We start from the raw sequence: 19,160 nt of genomic DNA on the forward strand, positions 1-19,160 counted from the left end.
GCACTGAATTACTGATTCTTGTGACATCCCTATTGTACAGGCCAGTTCTTTCACACCAGATGCACCCAACCATGCCTTCATTGACCTTGATTTACGCACTAATCACATTCATGCTGAACAGCAAATGGGCCTTCTCCAAACTGTTTTCTCAAACTGCTTTGAGTTGAGCATAGAATTGTCCAAAGTTTTTGGGTATACTGAAGCATTCAGATTTTCCTTTACTAGACCTAACCCCTGAAAAACAAGTTGGCACAATGCAATCAAGCAGATAACATTCTCCTGGCATTTTCCAAACTTATACTCATCTGTCAGACTTTCAGATAGGTAAGCGTGATTAATCAATCCACAGAACACTTTCCCACTGCTCCAGAATTCAGTGTCTGTGTGTTTTCCACCTTCCTATAAGATTTTGTGCTTGGTGATGTAAGCCTAGCATTCTGGTTTTTTTGTTTGTTTGTTTGTTTGTTTTTTATTTATAACCCTGCTACCCTGAGGTTAAGCTGGACAGGACAAACCAAAAACTTTAACATCGGAAGTTCTATTTGTGTTTTGTTTTTGTATTATTTAGGGTTATGTTGAATGTGACAAGTTGTTGATTGAACTGTCTTGGAAGGCAGTGCAACTGTAGATGACATTGTCATGTCAATCTGACTATCTTTTAATTAGTTTGTTTTAGTGTAATTTAAGTTAAAGCTCAGCCTGGAGTTACATTAAGAGGACAACTGCTAGCTAGTTGGCTTCACTTAAATCTGAGAAGAGAACATTCTAGAAGTTAATGTTATTACTTAGGTTTTATTTCAGGACTGTATGCTTACTTAATTATTAGATGATGGTACATGTACAAAATAGTCTTCAAAAATAAAATACAATTTAAGAATCGACGAGACAAAACAATAAAACAGAAAATAAATCAGAGTGTAAAAGCCTATCGACCTTAGCCTATATCTGACCAAATAGCTAGATAGATCAATTAACGGTCTAGAAAATACCCTTCCATCTACGTTAGACAAGGCAGCACAACTTAAATATAAAATGACAAGGCTAAAAAAGCTCGCACCGTGGTACAGTGATCCAACTCGTACTTTAAAACAAACAGTGCGAAACTAAAGCGCAAATGGTGGACGACCAAACTAGAGGTGTTCCACTCTGCGTGGAAGGACGGCCTATAGAAAGACACTCATTAAAGCTCGCTCAGTGAATTTGACCTCACTGATCGAGAAAAACAATCCCAGAATTCTTTTTAATGAGATCTCTAAACTTACTAAAAGCCAGGCAGATACTCAACCCCAGATTCTAACGTCTTTAACCAGTCATGTTTTTATGGACTATTTTAATAATAAAATAGAAAATATTAGATAACAATTCAACCCTCCAACATGTCTGTCACCTGCTGTATCTGATTTAGGGCATCACAATATTGTACTAGAAAGATGAGAGAAAATGTTTGGAATTTCTCATCAATTTTAGTCATTTCACTGTAATGTACTGTAAGCTATAGCTAACTTGAGAAGACTGCAAGTCATATTCCTAAGCTCACTAGCTCACTGGTAACTCATTTAGCAAAGCAATTTCACAGGGACTTCAGCAGGGCTTTTTTCGGCATGTCGGCAGACTCAGGGTGACTCAATAATGAGCTTTAACATGTAGTGCATTTAGCAGACGCTCCTTCCCTGAGTGACTTCCAGAAGTGATTCACTGTTGACTCCAAAAGATACCTCTAAGCTCAGTTAGTACTAAATACACACTAAATATTCAACACTACACTACACCCAATGTTGGGTCTGGTACACAAGCAGATAGTTCAGTTGCTAGAATGTGCTGGTCTTTATGATATCATTGGTTTTATAATATTGTTTTTGTCTTAGTTTGAGAGTTACTGGGTATTAAATTGGATTCTTGATGTTTCGCGAAATTTCACTTCACACTCTCGCTCAGTAGGGGGCGGTAATGCACCTTAAGTTGCTCTGCCATCCACCCTTTACCTAAAAGAAGCAGCGTTAGCATTAGCATTAGCATTGCCGTCTGTCTGTCTGTCTCTCTCTCTCTCTCTCTCTCTCTCTCTCCCGTGTCTTTATTTCTGCTGTTTAACAGGTGGATTCATGTAGAAACGACGACACGAACCGCAGCCGCGCAGTGCAGCGACACCCTGAAGGACGTGTTCAGTGTTCGGAGTGGCCGCTCCGCTGACTGGCCGCTCCGCTGACTGGCCGCCTCGCTGACTGGCCGCTCCGCTGACTGGCCGCTGGATGCAGGTCGGCTGACCCGAAAGAGCGGAGCTGTTTCTGATGTCTTTTAAAGGTGGAGGTTTTAGTCCGGCTGGTGGTTTAAACACATTTTCAGGCAGTTCGTTCATTTTTCTACTAAACATTTCTGTTCGTTTTACACGTTATAGGGTTACATTTCAAAAGGTCCCGTAAACAGTACAGTACAGTAAATGGATCTAAAGGGATTATAGCGTTAATACTTACTGCAATAAGTGGTATTTACAGTACAGACACCAAAGGTAGGTTTACAGCATTAATGAAGAGAAGCACTATCATGTTTAATTTAATTAATAATGAAATGGTAGTGTTTCAAGTTCCCTCTTGTGGAGAATCTTTAGCTAGCTGGCTTAGCATTAGGTGTTTCACATCATATCATATCAATGTTAACAATGTTAGATGTTAAATGGCTTTAACATAACAGGTTGTTCAATTATATCCCCCTTCTTTGTTCCCCAGTTAAGCAGTTTCCATTTCCCACCCACACTATGCTTCTTCTATATTTTGCATTAAGCTTATGTTGTTGTTGTTTTTGTTTTTTTCTTCTTTTTTTTTTTTCTTTGTTTCTTCCAGAAATCAGCGCCGCCTTGCTCAACGTCTTCTCCAGCGTCAAGTGTCCACGTTGCTTCTTGGCTGGAATTAAGCTTCACAAATACACACAATCAGGAGATTTATCAAAGATGTTAAGCTGCAGAATGAGGAATAAATGCACGAGAACATGACATCCAATACTAAGCAAACATACTTTACTGCACCTCAAAGTACAGCCAAGAAGAAAACTCACCTCTGCTCAGAGTGTGGAAAACGTTTTACTGAACAGAGTCATCTCAAAGCCCACCTGCGCATTCACACTGGAGAGAAGCCTTACTGCTGCTCAGACTGCGGGAAGAGTTTTAATCAACAGAGTACTCTCAGAACACACCAGCGCATTCACACAGGAGTGAAGCCGTATCACTGCTCAGACTGCGGGAAGAGTTTTACTAGACAGAGTCATTTCATAACACACCAGCGCATTCACACTGGAGAAAAGCCTTTTCACTGCTCAGACTGTGGGAAGAGTTTTAAACATCAGAGTACTCTCCAACTACATCAGCGTATTCACACAGGAGAGAAGCCTTACCACTGCTTAAACTGTGGGAAAAGTTTTAATAATCAAAGTCATTTCAAAACACATCAACGGATTCATACAGGAGTAAAACCCTATCACTGCTCAGAATGTGGAAAGTGTTTTACTACACAGAGTCATTTCAAAACACATCAGCGCATTCACACTGGAGAGAAGCCGTATCACTGTTCCGACTGTGGGAAGAGTTTTAATCAACAAAGTCATCTCCAAAAACACCAGCGCATTCACACTGGAGAGAAGCCGTATCGCTGCTCAGAGTGTGGGAAGAGTTTTTCCCATGAGAGTAATCTCCTTCAACACCAGCGCATTCACACAGGAGAGAAACCATATTACTGCTCAGACTGTGAGAAGAGCTTCAGGCATTCGAGTACATTTAAGAGACACAAGTGCACTAAGAGCAGTCACGGAAATAGGTAGTTTTAGAGGGAAGAAAAACCTGCTTTAAACAGTTTCCGAAGCATATTCATAAAACAAAAAAAGCTATCGGCCAGTTAATGAACAACCCTAACCCACTACCTTTTTTTGTACACCCTTGAAAGTGTCCATTGTATTTTAAGGAGGTAGTAATTTTTGGCTTCTGCAGATGACATTGTATGATGATGACTGGGGTACAAAAGCCTGCAGGGTGTGCAGTGGGATTCATAGATTGAGAAGAGTGGTACAATGCAGTGAATGTCTCGTTGGATGTGTGGAAATGGAATTGCAAAGCATGTTGATGCTGGGCAAAAAGGCAACGCAAAGTGATTTATATTCACAAGCTGCAAAACCCGTTTCAGTTCTGTCTTCCGGTCAATTTTTTTGACCAGAAAAAAATCAGTGTAATATAAATGGACTATCTAAAACATTATCTTTTTAGCAATTATTTGCCTCTTTTGAATTATAGTTCTTTGTATACATTCAGATGGGCTATTTCTAAAAGACAACATAGCATCTTGGGGGTGGAGTTGCCAAAGTGTTTTTTTTTGTTTGTTTTTTTTGTATACAATATTAAATCATTATTTCCACCGGCTTATTTAGTTGAATATTTCCATCTTATTTCTCCTCTCAGAGAAATGCTATATATATATATATATATATATATATATATATATATATATATATATATATATATATATATATATATATATATATATATATATATATATATATATATATATCTATCTTTTGGAGACTTTTATGAATGTGTCACATTTGGTCATACATTCTGCCTGCAATTGAATTAGTCTGACTTCACTGTGTGCCCAGTTACTGTTATTGAAGTGAAATAGGTGTAGCTCTAAAAAGATAATGGTTTTCTTTTCATTGGTCATGAAAACTATCCATTGTCATAAATTGCTCATAGGCTCATTACCATTAATTAAATTAAACTTTTTCATTATACTAATACAGGCTTTACAGTACAGAGAACACTGCTCTAGGGCATAATAGTCCAAGGTCATTACATAAAACATGGGACAACAAATATAAATAAAATCACATATAGTTCATATTTGTTGCAATGGCAGCAAAATAGAATATTACAGGTATTGTAAGTTTTGGCCACATTGAAACATGTTAATAATTTCATAAAAAAACAAGAAACTGAATACCTGCATTGGCTTTCCCATGTAACTCAATTCTTCAAGTTTAATTTTCAAATAGAATTAAGACATGATAAAACAAAAAGATAACAAATTAATAGAACTGGATGATTGTTTCACATTTGGTAGGGTGAATATCCACTGAGAGTAAAGGATACACAAAGCGGGACAGAGCTTCTGTTTTAGGTTTGAAAAAGTATACCATAAATTGAGGTGTTGTAACAAGATATTTTAGATTTTACCAATTCAGATGAGAAATTCCATTAGTGTCTGTCTGAAAAATATGTTGTGATATTAATTCGGAAATATTTCACTGTTTTTCACAGGAATGTTCAGACAATGTTTTTCACTGTAACTGTGAAAAGCATTTGACATTTAGAAAGATTGAGATGGAGGCCTGATGCCTCTAAATAAAAACAAACTGAAAAACAACAACAAAAAAATAATGAAGTATACCTTTAACCAGTATGAGATTTACATACACTATATAAAAAGACACACCTGCATTCTCACGGTTTGCCATTTTAATTAGGTAAATTAGGATTCCCAAAATGATTTCTATTCGCTAAATGCTAGTCTAATCAGAGAGGGAATTTTTCAAAGCAATTTTTATTACTTTCTTGAAAGTCAAAAGTTAAAAAACTATATGACTTGGGTCAAATGTTTTGGATATCCTTCCACAAGCTTCTCACAATAGTTTTGGCGGGAATTTTGGCTAAACAGATAAATTTTAGTTTCGTCAGACCACAGAAGCTGTCTCCAAAAATGGAGGTATTTGTCCCTGTGTGCATCTGCAAACATGAATCTGTTTTTTTTCTGTTTCTGTTGGAGTGATGGCTTCTTCCTGGCAGAGTGGTCTTTCAGTCCATGTGGAGACAGTCCTGGTTTCACTGTGTATAATTACCCACTCTTACCAGCTTAAGCCAGCATCTGCTTCTGTTCTCGGTTTGATTTGGGCACATTTCAGAGCAGTGTGGCCTTCCTGAGCAGTGTGATGGCTGGACATTCCTGTCTTGTTTGTACTTGCGTATAATTGTTTGTACAGATGATCGAGGCGCCTTCAGGCATCTGGAAATTGCACCCAAGGATGAGCCGGACTTCTGCAAGTCCACAATTCTCTTAGCTGATTTCAGGAGCTTCCAAAGACATGACATCATCATATGGGCTGTCCTAAATTGTTTAAAGGCATAGTAATCTTAGTGTATTTAAACTTTTGACTTTGAAGTAGGTAATAAAAAATGCCTTAAAAATTCCCTCTCTCACTGGCATACAGCAAATAGAAATAATTTTGGTAATCCTAATTGACCTAAAATGGGAAAAGTTTATTCTAAATTCATGTTTCTTTTTATATAGTGTCTGTAAACTTCTGGTTTCAACTGAATTGAATGTAGTCTTAACTAAACAAAAATGTCCACTTCTGGAATTGTTTTGTTTTCCAGTCAAAGCAGAGTTGTGTTTTGATGAATCCTCTGTTATGAGTCTCCAAAGCTGCTGAAGCACCAAGGAGTTATGTGGTTGCTGTGGAGCATGATGCGGGGCTGGTCGGAGAACGGGTAAGATTTTAAATAACATACCTACTCCATGATCACATGGTTTAAGTGTGGTCCCTCAGGCCAGTTGGTCGCGCTAACTCTAACTGTCCTTCCAAGAACTTCCAAGCAGCAGATCCAGCTGTGATCAGCAGTCCACACCTCTGTGCTCAGACTGCTCTGCTGGAGGAACACCATCAGCTCTACTGTTGAAGGTATGGAGGTGCTCCACTCTTCATCACACTGTTCTACATTTACTCTTAGACACATAGAAACCCTTTCAGAAGGAGCAACATTGAAGAGAACACAGAAGCAGCTTCGTCCAGGAGCTGCTTGATGATCTTCTCCTAGTTAGCTTTGATGAACAGTTGGTTTCTGCTGGGTTTCAGATCTACAGGAGCTTTCAGCTACTTAGAAACCCTGACAGTTGGTTTATTGGGGTAATAGTTCTCTGGTCTGGGGGGTTAAAGTGAGATTGTGCTGCTGTTGTTTCTAAACTCCTTCATGCTGACTGTAGAGATCTCTCCTTTATGCTCATGTGTTTCTCCACGCCAGAGTCTGTCTGTGTACAGAAAGTATATCTTTATGAGGCTTTATAAAACTCTGTGTAAAATAGATGATGAGATTCAGCATGGAGGTGGAATGAGTGTGTAAAGGGTTCCACACCCTTACAGTGAAAAAAAGCATTTTAGCATAGTCTAAAGAAAAAAATACAGTTTTTGTGCTTTAGAAATTGGTGTGTGGAAAAGCACAATATGTTAGATTTTAACATTTTGAAAGGTACTGATATTGTAATAATAGGTTAAAATAAGTAACAACTATGTTGTTTTAAAATGTGTAGAATTGTCTTTCTATAGAATGAGAGTTATTAACACCTTTTGAAATTTGCAAATGTTATTTGACTGGACTGCCCAAACATTTGCATGGTGACATGGTGTGGACCACACTCAACAGGAAGAGAAGGAAAGAGTTGTCTCAGGAGATTAGAAAGAAAATTATAGACAAGCATATTAAAGGTAAAGGTTATAAGACCATCTCCAAGCAGCTTGATGTTCCTGTGACTACAGTTACACATATTTTTCAGAAATTTCAGATCCATGGGACTGTAGCCATCCTCCTTGGATGTGGCCGCAGAAAGAAAATTGATGACAAATCAAAGAGACAGATAATACGAATGGTAACAAAAGAGCCCAGAAAAACCTCTAAAGAGATTAAAGGTGAACTTCAAGCTCAAGGAACATCAGTGTCAGATTGCACCATCCGTCGTTGTTTGAGCCAAAATGGACTTCATGGGAGACGACCAAGGAGGACACCACTGTTGAAAACAAATAAAAAAAAAACTACATGTTGACAAGCCCCAAAGCTTCTGGGAGAATGTCCTATGGAAAGATGAGACAAAAAAAAAATAAACTTTTTGCCAAGGCACATCAGCTCTATGTTCACAGATGGAAAAATTAAGCATATCAAGAAGGAACACTGTCCCTACTGTGAAACATGGAGGAGGCTCTGTTATGTTCAGGGGCTGCTTTGCTGCATCTGGCACAAGGTGTCTTGAATCTGTGCAGGGTACAATTAAATCTCAAGACTATCAAGGGATTCTAGAGAGAAATGTGCTGCCCAGTGTCAAAAAGCAGGCCATGGGTCTTGCAACAGAATAATGACTCAAAACACAGCTAAAAACACCCAAGAACGGCTAAGAGGAACATTGGACTATTCTGAAATGGCCTTCTATGAGCCCTGACCTAAATCCTATTGAGCATCTTTGGAAGAAGCTGAAACATGCAGTCTGGAAAAGGCACCCTTTAAACCTGAGACAACTGGAGCAGTTGTTTGACCCTAGGCCAAAATACCTGCTGATAGGTGCAGAAGTCTCATTGACAGTTACAGGAATCGTTTGATTGCCGTGATTGCCTCAAAGGTTGTGCAACAAAATATTAAGTTACGGGTACCATCATGTCTGTCCAGGCCTGTTTCTTGAGTTTATTTTTTTTAATAATTCTGTTGGAAGCATGGTTGAAAAGCAATGTCTGACTTTCATTGGTTAATTTTCATAGCATTTTTTATTTATTATTACTTTTGTCAGATTCAAGTTATTTCTGTGACCATTATTGGCTTTTCTTTCATTAACCGAGCGGTACCAACAATTTTGTCCACGTGTGTACACCATGGGTAGCAGTGCAAAAAGCTGGATGAACTTGCTCAACATTGGCCATTTTTTTTTTTCAAACCATTCTCTTGCCTTGTTAAATTCACACTTTAATTTCAGGTCTGTAATGTTTCTCTAAGCTTAAGACCTCATTAAAAATAACAATACAATACAAAAACTTAATTAAGCATTCTTATAAATTCCACATACTATCAGAGCAAATACAACATTCCTCTGTTCACAGCTGACATTAAAGATCTTGGTTTGTTTTTTTTCCCCCAGATATATTCCGATCCTGAGCACTTCTAGCACAAGAAAGAAGGCAGAAACCTGATCAGGATAATCTGAGATGGTTCATCCTTAATTGATCTGGGAAGTGAATTCTGAATTCACTTAAATCTCCAGCTTCTCTACCTTTTGTTTAGACCAATAGGTCTGATGACGTTGTCCGTTTACTGTTTTCCACATTTCCAAAGCATGACAATCCGCTTTCTGAGACGTTCCTCCATTTCTTTGTGGAAATGGCTCCAGATTACCTTATTTAATTGGTAGCTATGAGGACTCAAAGAGCTGCTATTTAGAGAGACAGTCTCACATAACCCCACTACAGTGGTAACTTGATTGCATTCACCATAGCTCATAAATGGAACTGTACTGACAGATTGGGCACAATGCCCTACTTTAATATCTGATTTGGGAGGACATATTCGATGTGTGGGCTGTAGTAGTTGCAGAATAAAAACTGTCTAAATGAACAAGTTATGCATATTTGTTTAATCCAGGTTTGGACCTGGCATGGTTTTAGGTGTGTCACTGACTATTTCTGTAACTGCTCTTAGTGCACTTGTGTCTCTTAAATCTGTATGAATGCCTAAAGCTCTTCTCACAGTCTGAGCAGTAATACGGTTTTTCTCCTGTATGAATCCGCTGGTGTTGAAGGAGAGTGTTCTCTTGAGAAAAACTCTTCCCACAATCTGAGCAGTGATACGGCTTCTCTCCAGTGTGAATGCGCTGGTGTCGAAGAAGATGACTTTGATGATTGAAATTCTTCCCACAGTCTGAGCAGTGATACGGTTTCTCTCCAGTGTGAATGCGTTGGTGAGTGCTGAGATGACTTTGATGATTAAAATTTTTCCCACACACTGAGCAGTGATAGGGTTTCTCACCTGTGTGAATACGTTGGTGTGTGTTGAGATTACTTTGTCGCTTAAAACTCTTCCCACACTCTGAGCAGTGATAAGGCTTCTCCCCAGTGTGAATGCGCTGGTGCTGATTGAGATGACTCTGATGATTAAAACACTTCCCACAGTCTGAGCAGTGATACGGTTTCTCTCCTGTGTGAATACGCTGGTGTGTTTTGAGATTACTCTGCCGATTAAAGCTTTTCCCACACTCTGAGCAGTGATATGGTTTCTCTCCAGTGTGAATAAGCTGGTGTAGTTGGAGAGTCTTCTGTCGATTAAAACTCTTCCCACAGTCAGAACAAAAAAAAGGCTTCTTTTCTGTGTGAATACGCTGGTGTGTTTTGAGACGATACTGATTATTAAAACGTTTCCCACAGTCGGAGCAGTGATATTGCTTCTCTCTTGTGTGAATGCACTGATGTTGTTGGAGAGTACTCTTAAGACTAAAACTTTTCCCACAGTCTGAGCATTGGTGAGACTTCTCTGTACTTTTCTGCATTTGTCTTTGCTGAGTATTGGAGATTTGTCTGGATGCCATGTTCTTCCCTTCCTTCAGCTGCTTAACATCTTTGTAAAATCTTCTGACTGTGTATTTGTGAAGCTAAACTTCAGCCAGGTAGAAAAGTTGACATCAGGAGCAGGAGAAGACAGAACAGGAGGAGAACAGGGCAGCATTCGTTTCTGGAAGAAAAAGAAAAACTAGAAGGATAATGTAGTTAGGGAGTGGGAAATGGACATGGTTATAATTACACAATTTTAGGCTTGTAGCAAAACTGTAAGATAGAAAATCAATGTTCTGGCTTCTATATTCGGAAGAGAATAAAAGTGAGAATTATTGGGTCCTCACTTCCTCCCATGGACATTGCGACAAGTCGCTGTTTGACCAGAGCCCAGAACATACACAGAGACCCCTCCCACCCCCACCTCCACTTTACATGCTCTCACAATAAAAGTAGTTGATATGGCTGATATACTGCGATGTGGGTGTTCATCGCAAACACAAGCTATGACTTGAGTGAGCACATGTGTAGAGATGTCAGATCTTTTCAACATGCTTTGTGTATGTCACTGACAGATGGATTTTATCAGAGTGACAAATTAAACTCCCTACAGGCTGTAATCAATGCAATTTACAATGTAAATGTTACTAATGGCATACTACACTGAATGGCTAAACAATTGCACTGTAGTTGTAATTGTTTTCTAAAATTCCATCAATTGCATGTTATTTATAAATTATTTCAATATCAATTTTCAAGAAAAGAGGTTGTGACACTGTAAAATAGGCTAAGAAAACTGCTTAAACTTAAGTGACTAACAAGAGAACAATTTCTAACGTGTCAGAAATCCATCTGGCCATGTGGTTGCTCACTCAGAGCTCGTTTGGGCATCTCATCCCCTCTCACTGAACTTTAGTTCTGATTGAGCTAAAGTTCAGACCGATTCTGAAATTCAGTTGGCTACAATGAACTTAAAAACGGGCTACGATTACACAGTGTATTCGAAAAGCTCTGGAAAACAGGATCTGAAAACACTTATTGGGTCGGAAGAAAGACATGCACAGGTGATAAAAACACCCAAGAATGGCTAAGAGGAACAATGGTACACAGGTGATGTGTAAACCACCTGGAAATGTTAATGACAAAGACCTGTGATACACTCTCCAAAATCTGGATATTACAGGATAAATATACTACTTCAGCTAATGCTGCTTTTATAGACAGTATAATGACTGATGCAGGCATTTATGGCAGATGGAGCTGGAGCTAGAGTCTGCACAGGAAGTCTGTTATAATGAAATGTTAATGATACAGCTGACTGACATCATACTATTTCTTATATCTAATTTTGAACAAGTACTAAACGTGTTCGGTTAAGTGCTGGAGTTCTTTGTGCAATATTATATTTGAGATCACTATGCAGGGGTACCAACACTTTTGTCCATGACTGTAGTTGTATTATGGTTTAGCCAAATGTGTGTGCCTTTCACACTTCAGAAAACATATGTTCTCACTCAGGATCTCAATTTTAGTGTAAATAAATAGGGCCATACTTTTTCAGTAAGTACATTAATGTGCTGGGTAGAAAAATATGCAGAGTATGGGTTTTCCAGCACTGTTACTAAACTATGAACCTCCTGAATGGTTCACACATTTTTCAACACCCCTCCTAACAGCCCTCAATCACCCACCATCTGTTAATCTACTAGCCATTGACCAGCAACCCCACCCAAACTACAAATAAAATCTCTCAGGAAGAAGAGAACTGCTATGATCCTCAAATAACTGCACATTAATTCCCACATTGTGGAACATCTGCATATATGACTGTTTCTGAATGTGACAGTATGACTGAAGCTGCTTCTGTGTTCTCTTCAATGTTGCTCCTTCTGAAAGGGTTTCTATGTGTCTAAGAGTAAATGTAGAACAGTGTGATGAAGAGTGGAGCACCTCCATACCTTCAACAGTAGAGCTGATGGTGTTCCTCCAGCAGAGCAGTCTGAGCACAGAGGTGTGGAGGTGCTGATCACAGCTGGATCTGCTGCTTCTCCACTTTACTGGAGACCGGGCTACAGTTAGCCCCACCTTCCATATTCTCCTACAGAGAAGCTCTTCATGGTAAAAGAGCGGCCAGCAGATGTCCAGAGTCCGCTGGATGAAACTATTAGAAGATGTGGATCAATAGATCTCAATGGCTTCGTCTCTGGATCTGAGCAGATACAGTAACCAGCCCTGATCCACCTTAACGCTCAACAGTCTGCAGCTGCAGAGCTCCGGAGCTCCGCTGAGGAACCAATCAGACCGCACTCTAGGCAACGTCTGGCAACTAGCTGTCAAAATAAAAGTCCTGTAGCGCTGTGAGGCTTACCTTGTTTCACTGTCACGTTCAACTCTTCAAAAACAAAGCACACTTTTTGTTCCTAAAACCAACCTATTTTTCAAACACAAATTACACTGAAAGCGATTATTATTAGTAGTAGTATTATTATTAGTATTAGTAGTATTATGCTTTAAAAGTGTATATATATATATATATAAACAATGTTTATATTAATGACCTTCAACATTAAATGATGTACATAAAAGATGCAGCATTTACAAAATTTGCCTCACATTTATATGCAAAACATGTTACTAAAATATTACAGACCAACTATTTCAAGAAAGCTAAATTGACTGCAAGGGCATGAACAGAAAGATCATCACAGGCTTCAAGTTCAAGGACTCTTAAGTTGACATTTGATTCAGGTCTGGGTTCACGGACACTGTGTCGGTTCATGGTCATTGGTTTCAGTATTCACGTGTGTTGTGGTTCAGTGATTGGACTCACCTGAGGCACCTGGGTACTTAGGGAAGCTGTCTGGTTGGCCTCGCTGGTCCAGAGGTTCTCGCTCTGTCTATGGTGTCTCTAGAGTTCAGGAGTAGATCGCTTCATGGTTCTCAGGTTGGTCTTGAGGGTTCGGCTAATCCGGTTGTTCTGGGTCACGTAAGTTTAGTTACGTGTGTCTCCTGGCTCCCTGACTACCATCCAGCCTCAGGTGGCCTTCAGGTTTAGCCCGGGTTAGTTTGTCACGGCTGGATATTACAGGATAACTCATTGTCTCTTGTGTTTCCCCTGTTGTGTTTATTACAGGCTTGTATCGTCCCTGCGAGTGTTCACCCGTCATTGATCCAGCCAGGCATGGCAGCGAGACTAAATCAGTAACCATAGTTACAGGGTTAATATTATATAATCGGGGCGGTTGGTCCTAAACCATATCAGCCTGCAGGATGGGTAATAGCTCACCCAGGTTTGCCCATCAATAACATTCCTCTAAACACATAGAAAATCTAAAACTCCATGACTCCCTGACCGGTAGTGCGAGAGACCGTGCAGACCAGCTCCTGTCTGTAGAAGGAAAACCTGCCCAGGATGAAGACCGCCATAAACACAGACTACAAGAAGTGACTGCCTAACAAGCTGCGCTCAGTTTGACATTAGCAATCATTTATTGGAAAAGAAGTTTGTGTTATGTACAATGAAAAACTGGGTAAGCCTCACAGCGCTGCATGACTTTTATTTTGACAGCAAGTTGCCAGCTGTAACGCTATTGGCTCCTGAGCGAAAGTTCCCCACTCTGATTGGTTCCTCAGGTCTCCAGTAACATGGAGAAGCAGCAGATCCAGCTGTGATCAGCACCTCCACACCTCTGTGCTCAGACTGCTCTGCTGGAGGAACACCATCAGCTCTACTGTTGAAGGTATGGAGGTGCTCCACTCTTCATCACACTGTTCTACATTTACTCTTAGACACATAGAAACCCTTTCAGAAGGAGCAACATTGAAGAGAACACAGAAGCAGCTTCGTCCAGGAGCTGCTTGATGATCTTCTCCTAGTTAGCTTTGATGAACAGTTGGTTTCTGCTGGGTTTCAGATCTACAGGAGCTTTCAGCTACTTAGAAACCCTGACAGTTGGTTTATTGGGGTAATAGTTCTCTGGTCTGGGGGGTTAAAGTGAGATTGTGCTGCTGTTGTCTCTAAACTCCTTCATGCTGACTGTAGAGATCTCTCCTTTATGCTCATGTGTTTCTCCACGCCAGAGTCTGTCTGTGTACAGAAAGTATATCTTTATGAGGCTTTATAAAACTCTGTGTAAAATAGATGATGAGATTCAGCATGAAGGTGGAATGAGTGCAGAAACAGTCATATATGCAGATGTTCCACAATGTGGGAATTAATGTAGTTATTTAATTAATAGCAGTTCATTTTAGAGCAGAATGGAGTTCTTCCTGAGAGATGTGTAGTTTGGGTGGGGTTGCTGGTCGATGGCTGGTAGATTAAGAGATGGTGGTCGATTGAGGGCTGTTAAGAGGGGGGTTGTAAAGTCCATTAAGGAGTTTAATAGTTCAGTAACAGTGCTGGAGAACCCATACTCTGCACATTTAGTGTTTTTCCTACCCAGTACATTAGGAACTTGTGGCGTACAAGTCAAATACTTAAAATACTTAGAAAAATATGAAATTATACATTTACATTACATTAAAGTCGTAAGAATACATACATAATGTCCAAATTTAAATAATAATGTAAACATTTTAATATATTTGAAACCTGTACATTTTAAACAGTGCAGTAATGTGTGTGTGTGTGTAGTTTAAGTTATTGTGTACACATTTATGCTTTTACTGTAGTGGGGGACTGCAAGTTTTTAACTCACTTTTACACCAGATTTGAATTGAGATGCACCACATGTCTGTGGATCCTGAGTAAGATTGTTTTATGAAGTGGAAAAGACATACACACGCCATAATACCTACAGTCATGGCAAAACTATTAGGACTCCTGCATAAACAGAAGTAGTTTATTAATCCTGTAATGCCTATAATTCCTTTATTCAAAAGACTTTGTGTATTTCAGCTTTTTACCCAAACTAGCCAACACTCCAAACATCTTCTCTGTAACTGATACTGGATTTCTATTTGGTGAAGAAATTTTAGACACTATTACTTTATTCACCCTACACATAGTAAACAGACTAAACATAAACTCAGACTGCAGATGAGTTTTCAAATTGGGGAACATAAAAATAAGAAAATTAAGGACTAAATACCAGACAGACGTGTATAATCCACTAAAAAAAAAACAGCTAAAATATGTAAAAAAAAAAAAATCTGAAGGATGGGGGGCTGACAAAGTATAATTTAAGACAGTATCTATTGTTGTTTCATATCGAATCAATGTACAATGTGATGTAAATCTGGATAATTTTATACAAAATATTGTTAAAATCTAATTTAATCAGAAAGTGCTGCTGCTCCAAGCTCAGTGTGTTTTCTTAAAGCTCATTTACACTGAACATTGCAAATACTTCTTAAACAAAGTTTAAGAAGTTGAAACATATAAGCACCAGGAAGTGTACAAATGATCAAATGTTTTACTTCTAAATAAAAAAAGCACTTTCCACACACAAACACAGCCTCCTAAATGTCAATTGCAACAGTAACCTCACCAACAACTTCCACATAAGTAGTAAGAAGACCAGATTCGAATTTGAAAATAAATACTGAGATTAGCATTAAATGTTGTAGGCTTGCATGTCTGCTTCTGGAATGGGCTAATTGATATTTTTTGTAACAATGAATGAATTTGGAAGTCTACAGAAACATTTATCAAATCAAATCATGTTTATTGTCGCATCACATTACAAAGGTGTAAAAGTGAGGAAAAAACTTGGATCATCCCTCACGGTTGAACACAGATATTTATTATTATACATATTATTATACACTATACATACATAATATTTGTGTACAATATTGCACTGGTTTAAAGCAGTTTAAATGTAAAGGTTTTATATAATCTGAAACTTTTACATTTACTATTTAAAAAAAAGATGGATGGCTGTGAATTCAGGTGTAGTGTGGGTGGCGAGAAGTCTTTATGGGTTCCTGTATTTTGCATCAAGTATAGAATTTATTTTTTCTTACTTCTTTCAGATATGAATGTCACACTGTTCCGACTCCACCTAATTTAAATTCAACTTCATCAATACATACATTTAGAAGATTTCACAAAGATCTTAAGCTGCTGAAAGAGGGAAAGAGTGGGGGAAAAGTTTCAATTATTTGAGTCATTTCAAAACACACCAGATCATTCACACAGGAATAAAACCATATTACTGCTCAGACTGTGGAAAGAGTTTAAATTATCAGAGTAATCTCAACACGCACCAGATCATTCACACAGGAATAAAACCATATTACTGCTCAGACTGTGGAAAGAGTTTAAATTATCAGAGTAATCTCAACACGCACCAGATCATTCACACAGGAATAAAACCATATTACTGCTCAGACTGTGGAAAGAGTTTAAATTATCAGAGTAATCTCAACACGCACCAGAGCATTCACACAGGAGTGAAGCCTTATTACTGCTCAGAATGTGAGAGAAGTTTTTTCTCGGGAGAGTAATCTCCTTCAACACCAGCGTATTCACACAGGAGAGAAACCATATCACTGCTTGGCGTGTGTGAAGAGCTTCGGGCATTTATATACACTTGAGAGACACAAGTGCATTGAGAACATTCATGGAAAAGGGCACCTAAAACCATTCCAGGCGTCAACTCCGATTTCAAAAATAGGTAACTTGTTTATAGATTAAACAACCTGTTGTTTTGAACAGTTTATGAAGCACATTCATAAAACTAAATAAAACTTTAATTGATCATTAAAAAAAAAAAGTCCAGCTAATAGTCCATACATTGAAGATGCTCTCCCAACCCAGATCATAAAGTAGAGCATTGAGCTCTGTCAGTAAAGGTGCATTTTTAAGATATGGTGAATGGGAGGACTTCCGATTGGACTCCCGCTAAGATGCCCTCTTAACTCAAGCCTCACACTGCCACTTTCTTTTATTTTGCAATAATAGTAGTTGTTTGTTTGACAATTGTTTGGGCAAAAAACTGTGATGAAACTAGGGATCTGCGGAGGACACGTCCACTAACTCTCCCGAACTCCAAATCTTTAAGAAAAAAAAAATGAGGAAGCTAATGAGCCCTTTGTTTCTGTCCCTGTAGCTGTTGATAGTAAAAAAAACAAAAAAAAACAAAAAAACCCAGATTTAGCCATGCTAATACACAAACTGAGGGGAACCTTATGAAAGATTATGTTTAATGTAAAAGCAGTTTAAAAGCAGAAACTGAGTAGAGTCAGCAATCAACTCCTTCGTTACTTCACTAGGGTTACAAGAGTGACAAGACTGAGATGAGCTCCAGATGGCTACATCTGCCATCATTAAGCTACAGAATTGCATGACTGAATTGGAGGACTCAGAGGCAATCTCTGTAGTGCCAGCTCTAAAAGAGTGCATTGAGTATGTGGTGAGATGTGGTTGCTTCCTGCAGTTCTAGTATGTAACATGTAGGCTTGTTTGTCCAAATACTTGAGCATGGTTTAAAGTCAAGCAATGCGTCAAGAGATGATTAAATATGCTTAAGTTAATTAAACTAAACTGAATATGATGAACTTTTGTGTTATTGGTTTATGGTTTGTTTTTTTGTTTGTGGCTTATGTAATCAATCATTTTGCCTTGTTATGATCATCTTTTTACTTACCTGTTGATGCCTGGCAATCATATTATATCATTAAAGGAACATAATGGGTGATTGTACCTAATGAATCTGTGGAAAGGGTTGAATTTTAAATTGCTTCACATAGAAAAAATATTCATACAGCATATGAAATAATGGCTGGATTTATTGATTTAAAATGTATCTAATGAACTTATGTTAGTCAGGATATCTGAAGTAAGGTGTGGGGAAAATGAGTAGTGTAACATTGGGTGCTTGGCTTGAATGCACCTTTTTTCACACTTTCATCTCTTTGTGACACACTGTAGACTGCATATTCAATACGCTGCAATGGCATAGAATTGCACTGATGATGCACCAATATCAGTGACTACTGAATTGTCCCCAGCAAGAAAGTAATTGTATTAATAAAAATAAGTGAAAATGCAGTCAGTCCCGAGAACACAGTTCAACTGCTCTACAGCTCAGTGCTTGGGTGCTTTATACCCTTTTAGCCCACACCTAGCATTAGGCATGATGCCAGTAGCATCATGTGTAGCTGCTTCAGGGAGTCCAATTCTATTAGCTATACCTTGTCTAGTCCCTGTAGAGAAGTGTGTGTGTGTGTGTGTGTGTGTGTGTGTGCGCACGCCATTGACAAAAAATTATATCTTAATAATTTCATTATTATTAATAATAGTAAAAGTATTTACGTAATAATTTCCGATAACAATAATTAGATACTTTTCATCCTTCAAAATCTGTTTAAGTCTTGCATTGTGCTAGCTTGTTTTGCTTATTTAATTACTTAAAACTAAAGCATTCAAGTAAAAATAATACAAACAGTGCAAGTGTTACTGATATTATAAACTTGTATCGTTTGTTTACATTAAATTGTAATTTAATATGAATGTACTATTTGTATTACATTATATTTCATGTTATTTATTGTCATTGCCTAACCCTAGTCATATTGTAAAGGTTAAGTTGTCATTTTACTTTATGTATGTTTAAACATCTACGCTTGTAGTGGGCAGCAAACTCCCAAAGTTTTTAATAATCTTCATATTCAGCATGGTGGTTAGAGTGCAGTTGGTGAAATTAGTTTGTTCTCAAGCTGCTGTCTTTAATTGCAACCGATTTTTAACATGGTTTGCAGAAGGCAGTCTTTTGAGAAGCCTCTAAGCTAGTGAGGACAAGACATGTCTAGGAACTAAATCTAACGCCGCAGACTAGCAGGGTGTTGGGGCTTGTGTTTTGTCTCCTTGCACAGTTTGTTCTCTCAAT

At 38.4% G+C, this 19,160-nt stretch overlaps 2 protein-coding genes and 2 long non-coding RNA genes across 6 annotated transcripts in view; 3 read left to right on the forward strand and 1 right to left on the reverse strand.

Moving 5' to 3' along the window:
- The window catches only part of LOC140548909 (uncharacterized), a 23,021-nt gene extending 10,404 nt beyond the window's left edge, over nucleotides 1-12,617 (reverse strand). The window contains exons 1-2 of one of the 2 annotated variants that reach the window (XM_072672094.1): nucleotides 12,285-12,617; nucleotides 9,476-10,525 (exon numbers count right to left, since the gene is read on the reverse strand). In XM_072672094.1, coding sequence (XP_072528195.1) covers nucleotides 9,476-10,364 — 889 coding nt within the window. In that variant the 5' untranslated portion in view covers nucleotides 10,365-10,525; nucleotides 12,285-12,617. Of the gene's footprint in view, nucleotides 1-7,858; nucleotides 10,526-12,284 lie in introns of those variants that run through there. The other variant, XM_072672093.1, reaches the window with a different exon arrangement.
- LOC140548915 (uncharacterized) overlaps nucleotides 1,534-19,160 on the forward strand; it is a 31,567-nt gene continuing 13,940 nt past the window's right edge. The window contains exons 1-3 of the mRNA XM_072672101.1: nucleotides 1,534-2,298; nucleotides 2,835-3,757; nucleotides 16,439-16,747. Coding sequence (XP_072528202.1) covers nucleotides 2,968-3,757; nucleotides 16,439-16,747 — 1,099 coding nt within the window. The 5' untranslated portion in view covers nucleotides 1,534-2,298; nucleotides 2,835-2,967. The remainder of the gene's footprint in view (nucleotides 2,299-2,834; nucleotides 3,758-16,438; nucleotides 16,748-19,160) is intronic.
- On the forward strand, nucleotides 4,556-8,820 carry LOC140548917 (uncharacterized). The gene is made up of 2 exons (XR_011978948.1): nucleotides 4,556-6,520; nucleotides 6,617-8,820. It is a non-coding gene; the product is annotated as an uncharacterized lncRNA (long non-coding RNA).
- On the forward strand, nucleotides 13,126-14,786 carry LOC140548916 (uncharacterized). Of its 2 annotated transcripts, none has more exons than XR_011978947.1 (3): nucleotides 13,126-13,312; nucleotides 13,460-13,856; nucleotides 13,960-14,786. It is a non-coding gene; the product is annotated as an uncharacterized lncRNA (long non-coding RNA). The 2 variants fall into 2 exon arrangements; XR_011978946.1 differs by having other exon boundaries at nucleotides 13,126-13,270.

The sequence above is a fragment of the Salminus brasiliensis genome, unplaced genomic scaffold, assembly GCF_030463535.1.
Source record: "Salminus brasiliensis unplaced genomic scaffold, fSalBra1.hap2 scaffold_49, whole genome shotgun sequence".
Lineage (NCBI taxonomy): Eukaryota > Metazoa > Chordata > Actinopteri > Characiformes > Bryconidae > Salminus > Salminus brasiliensis.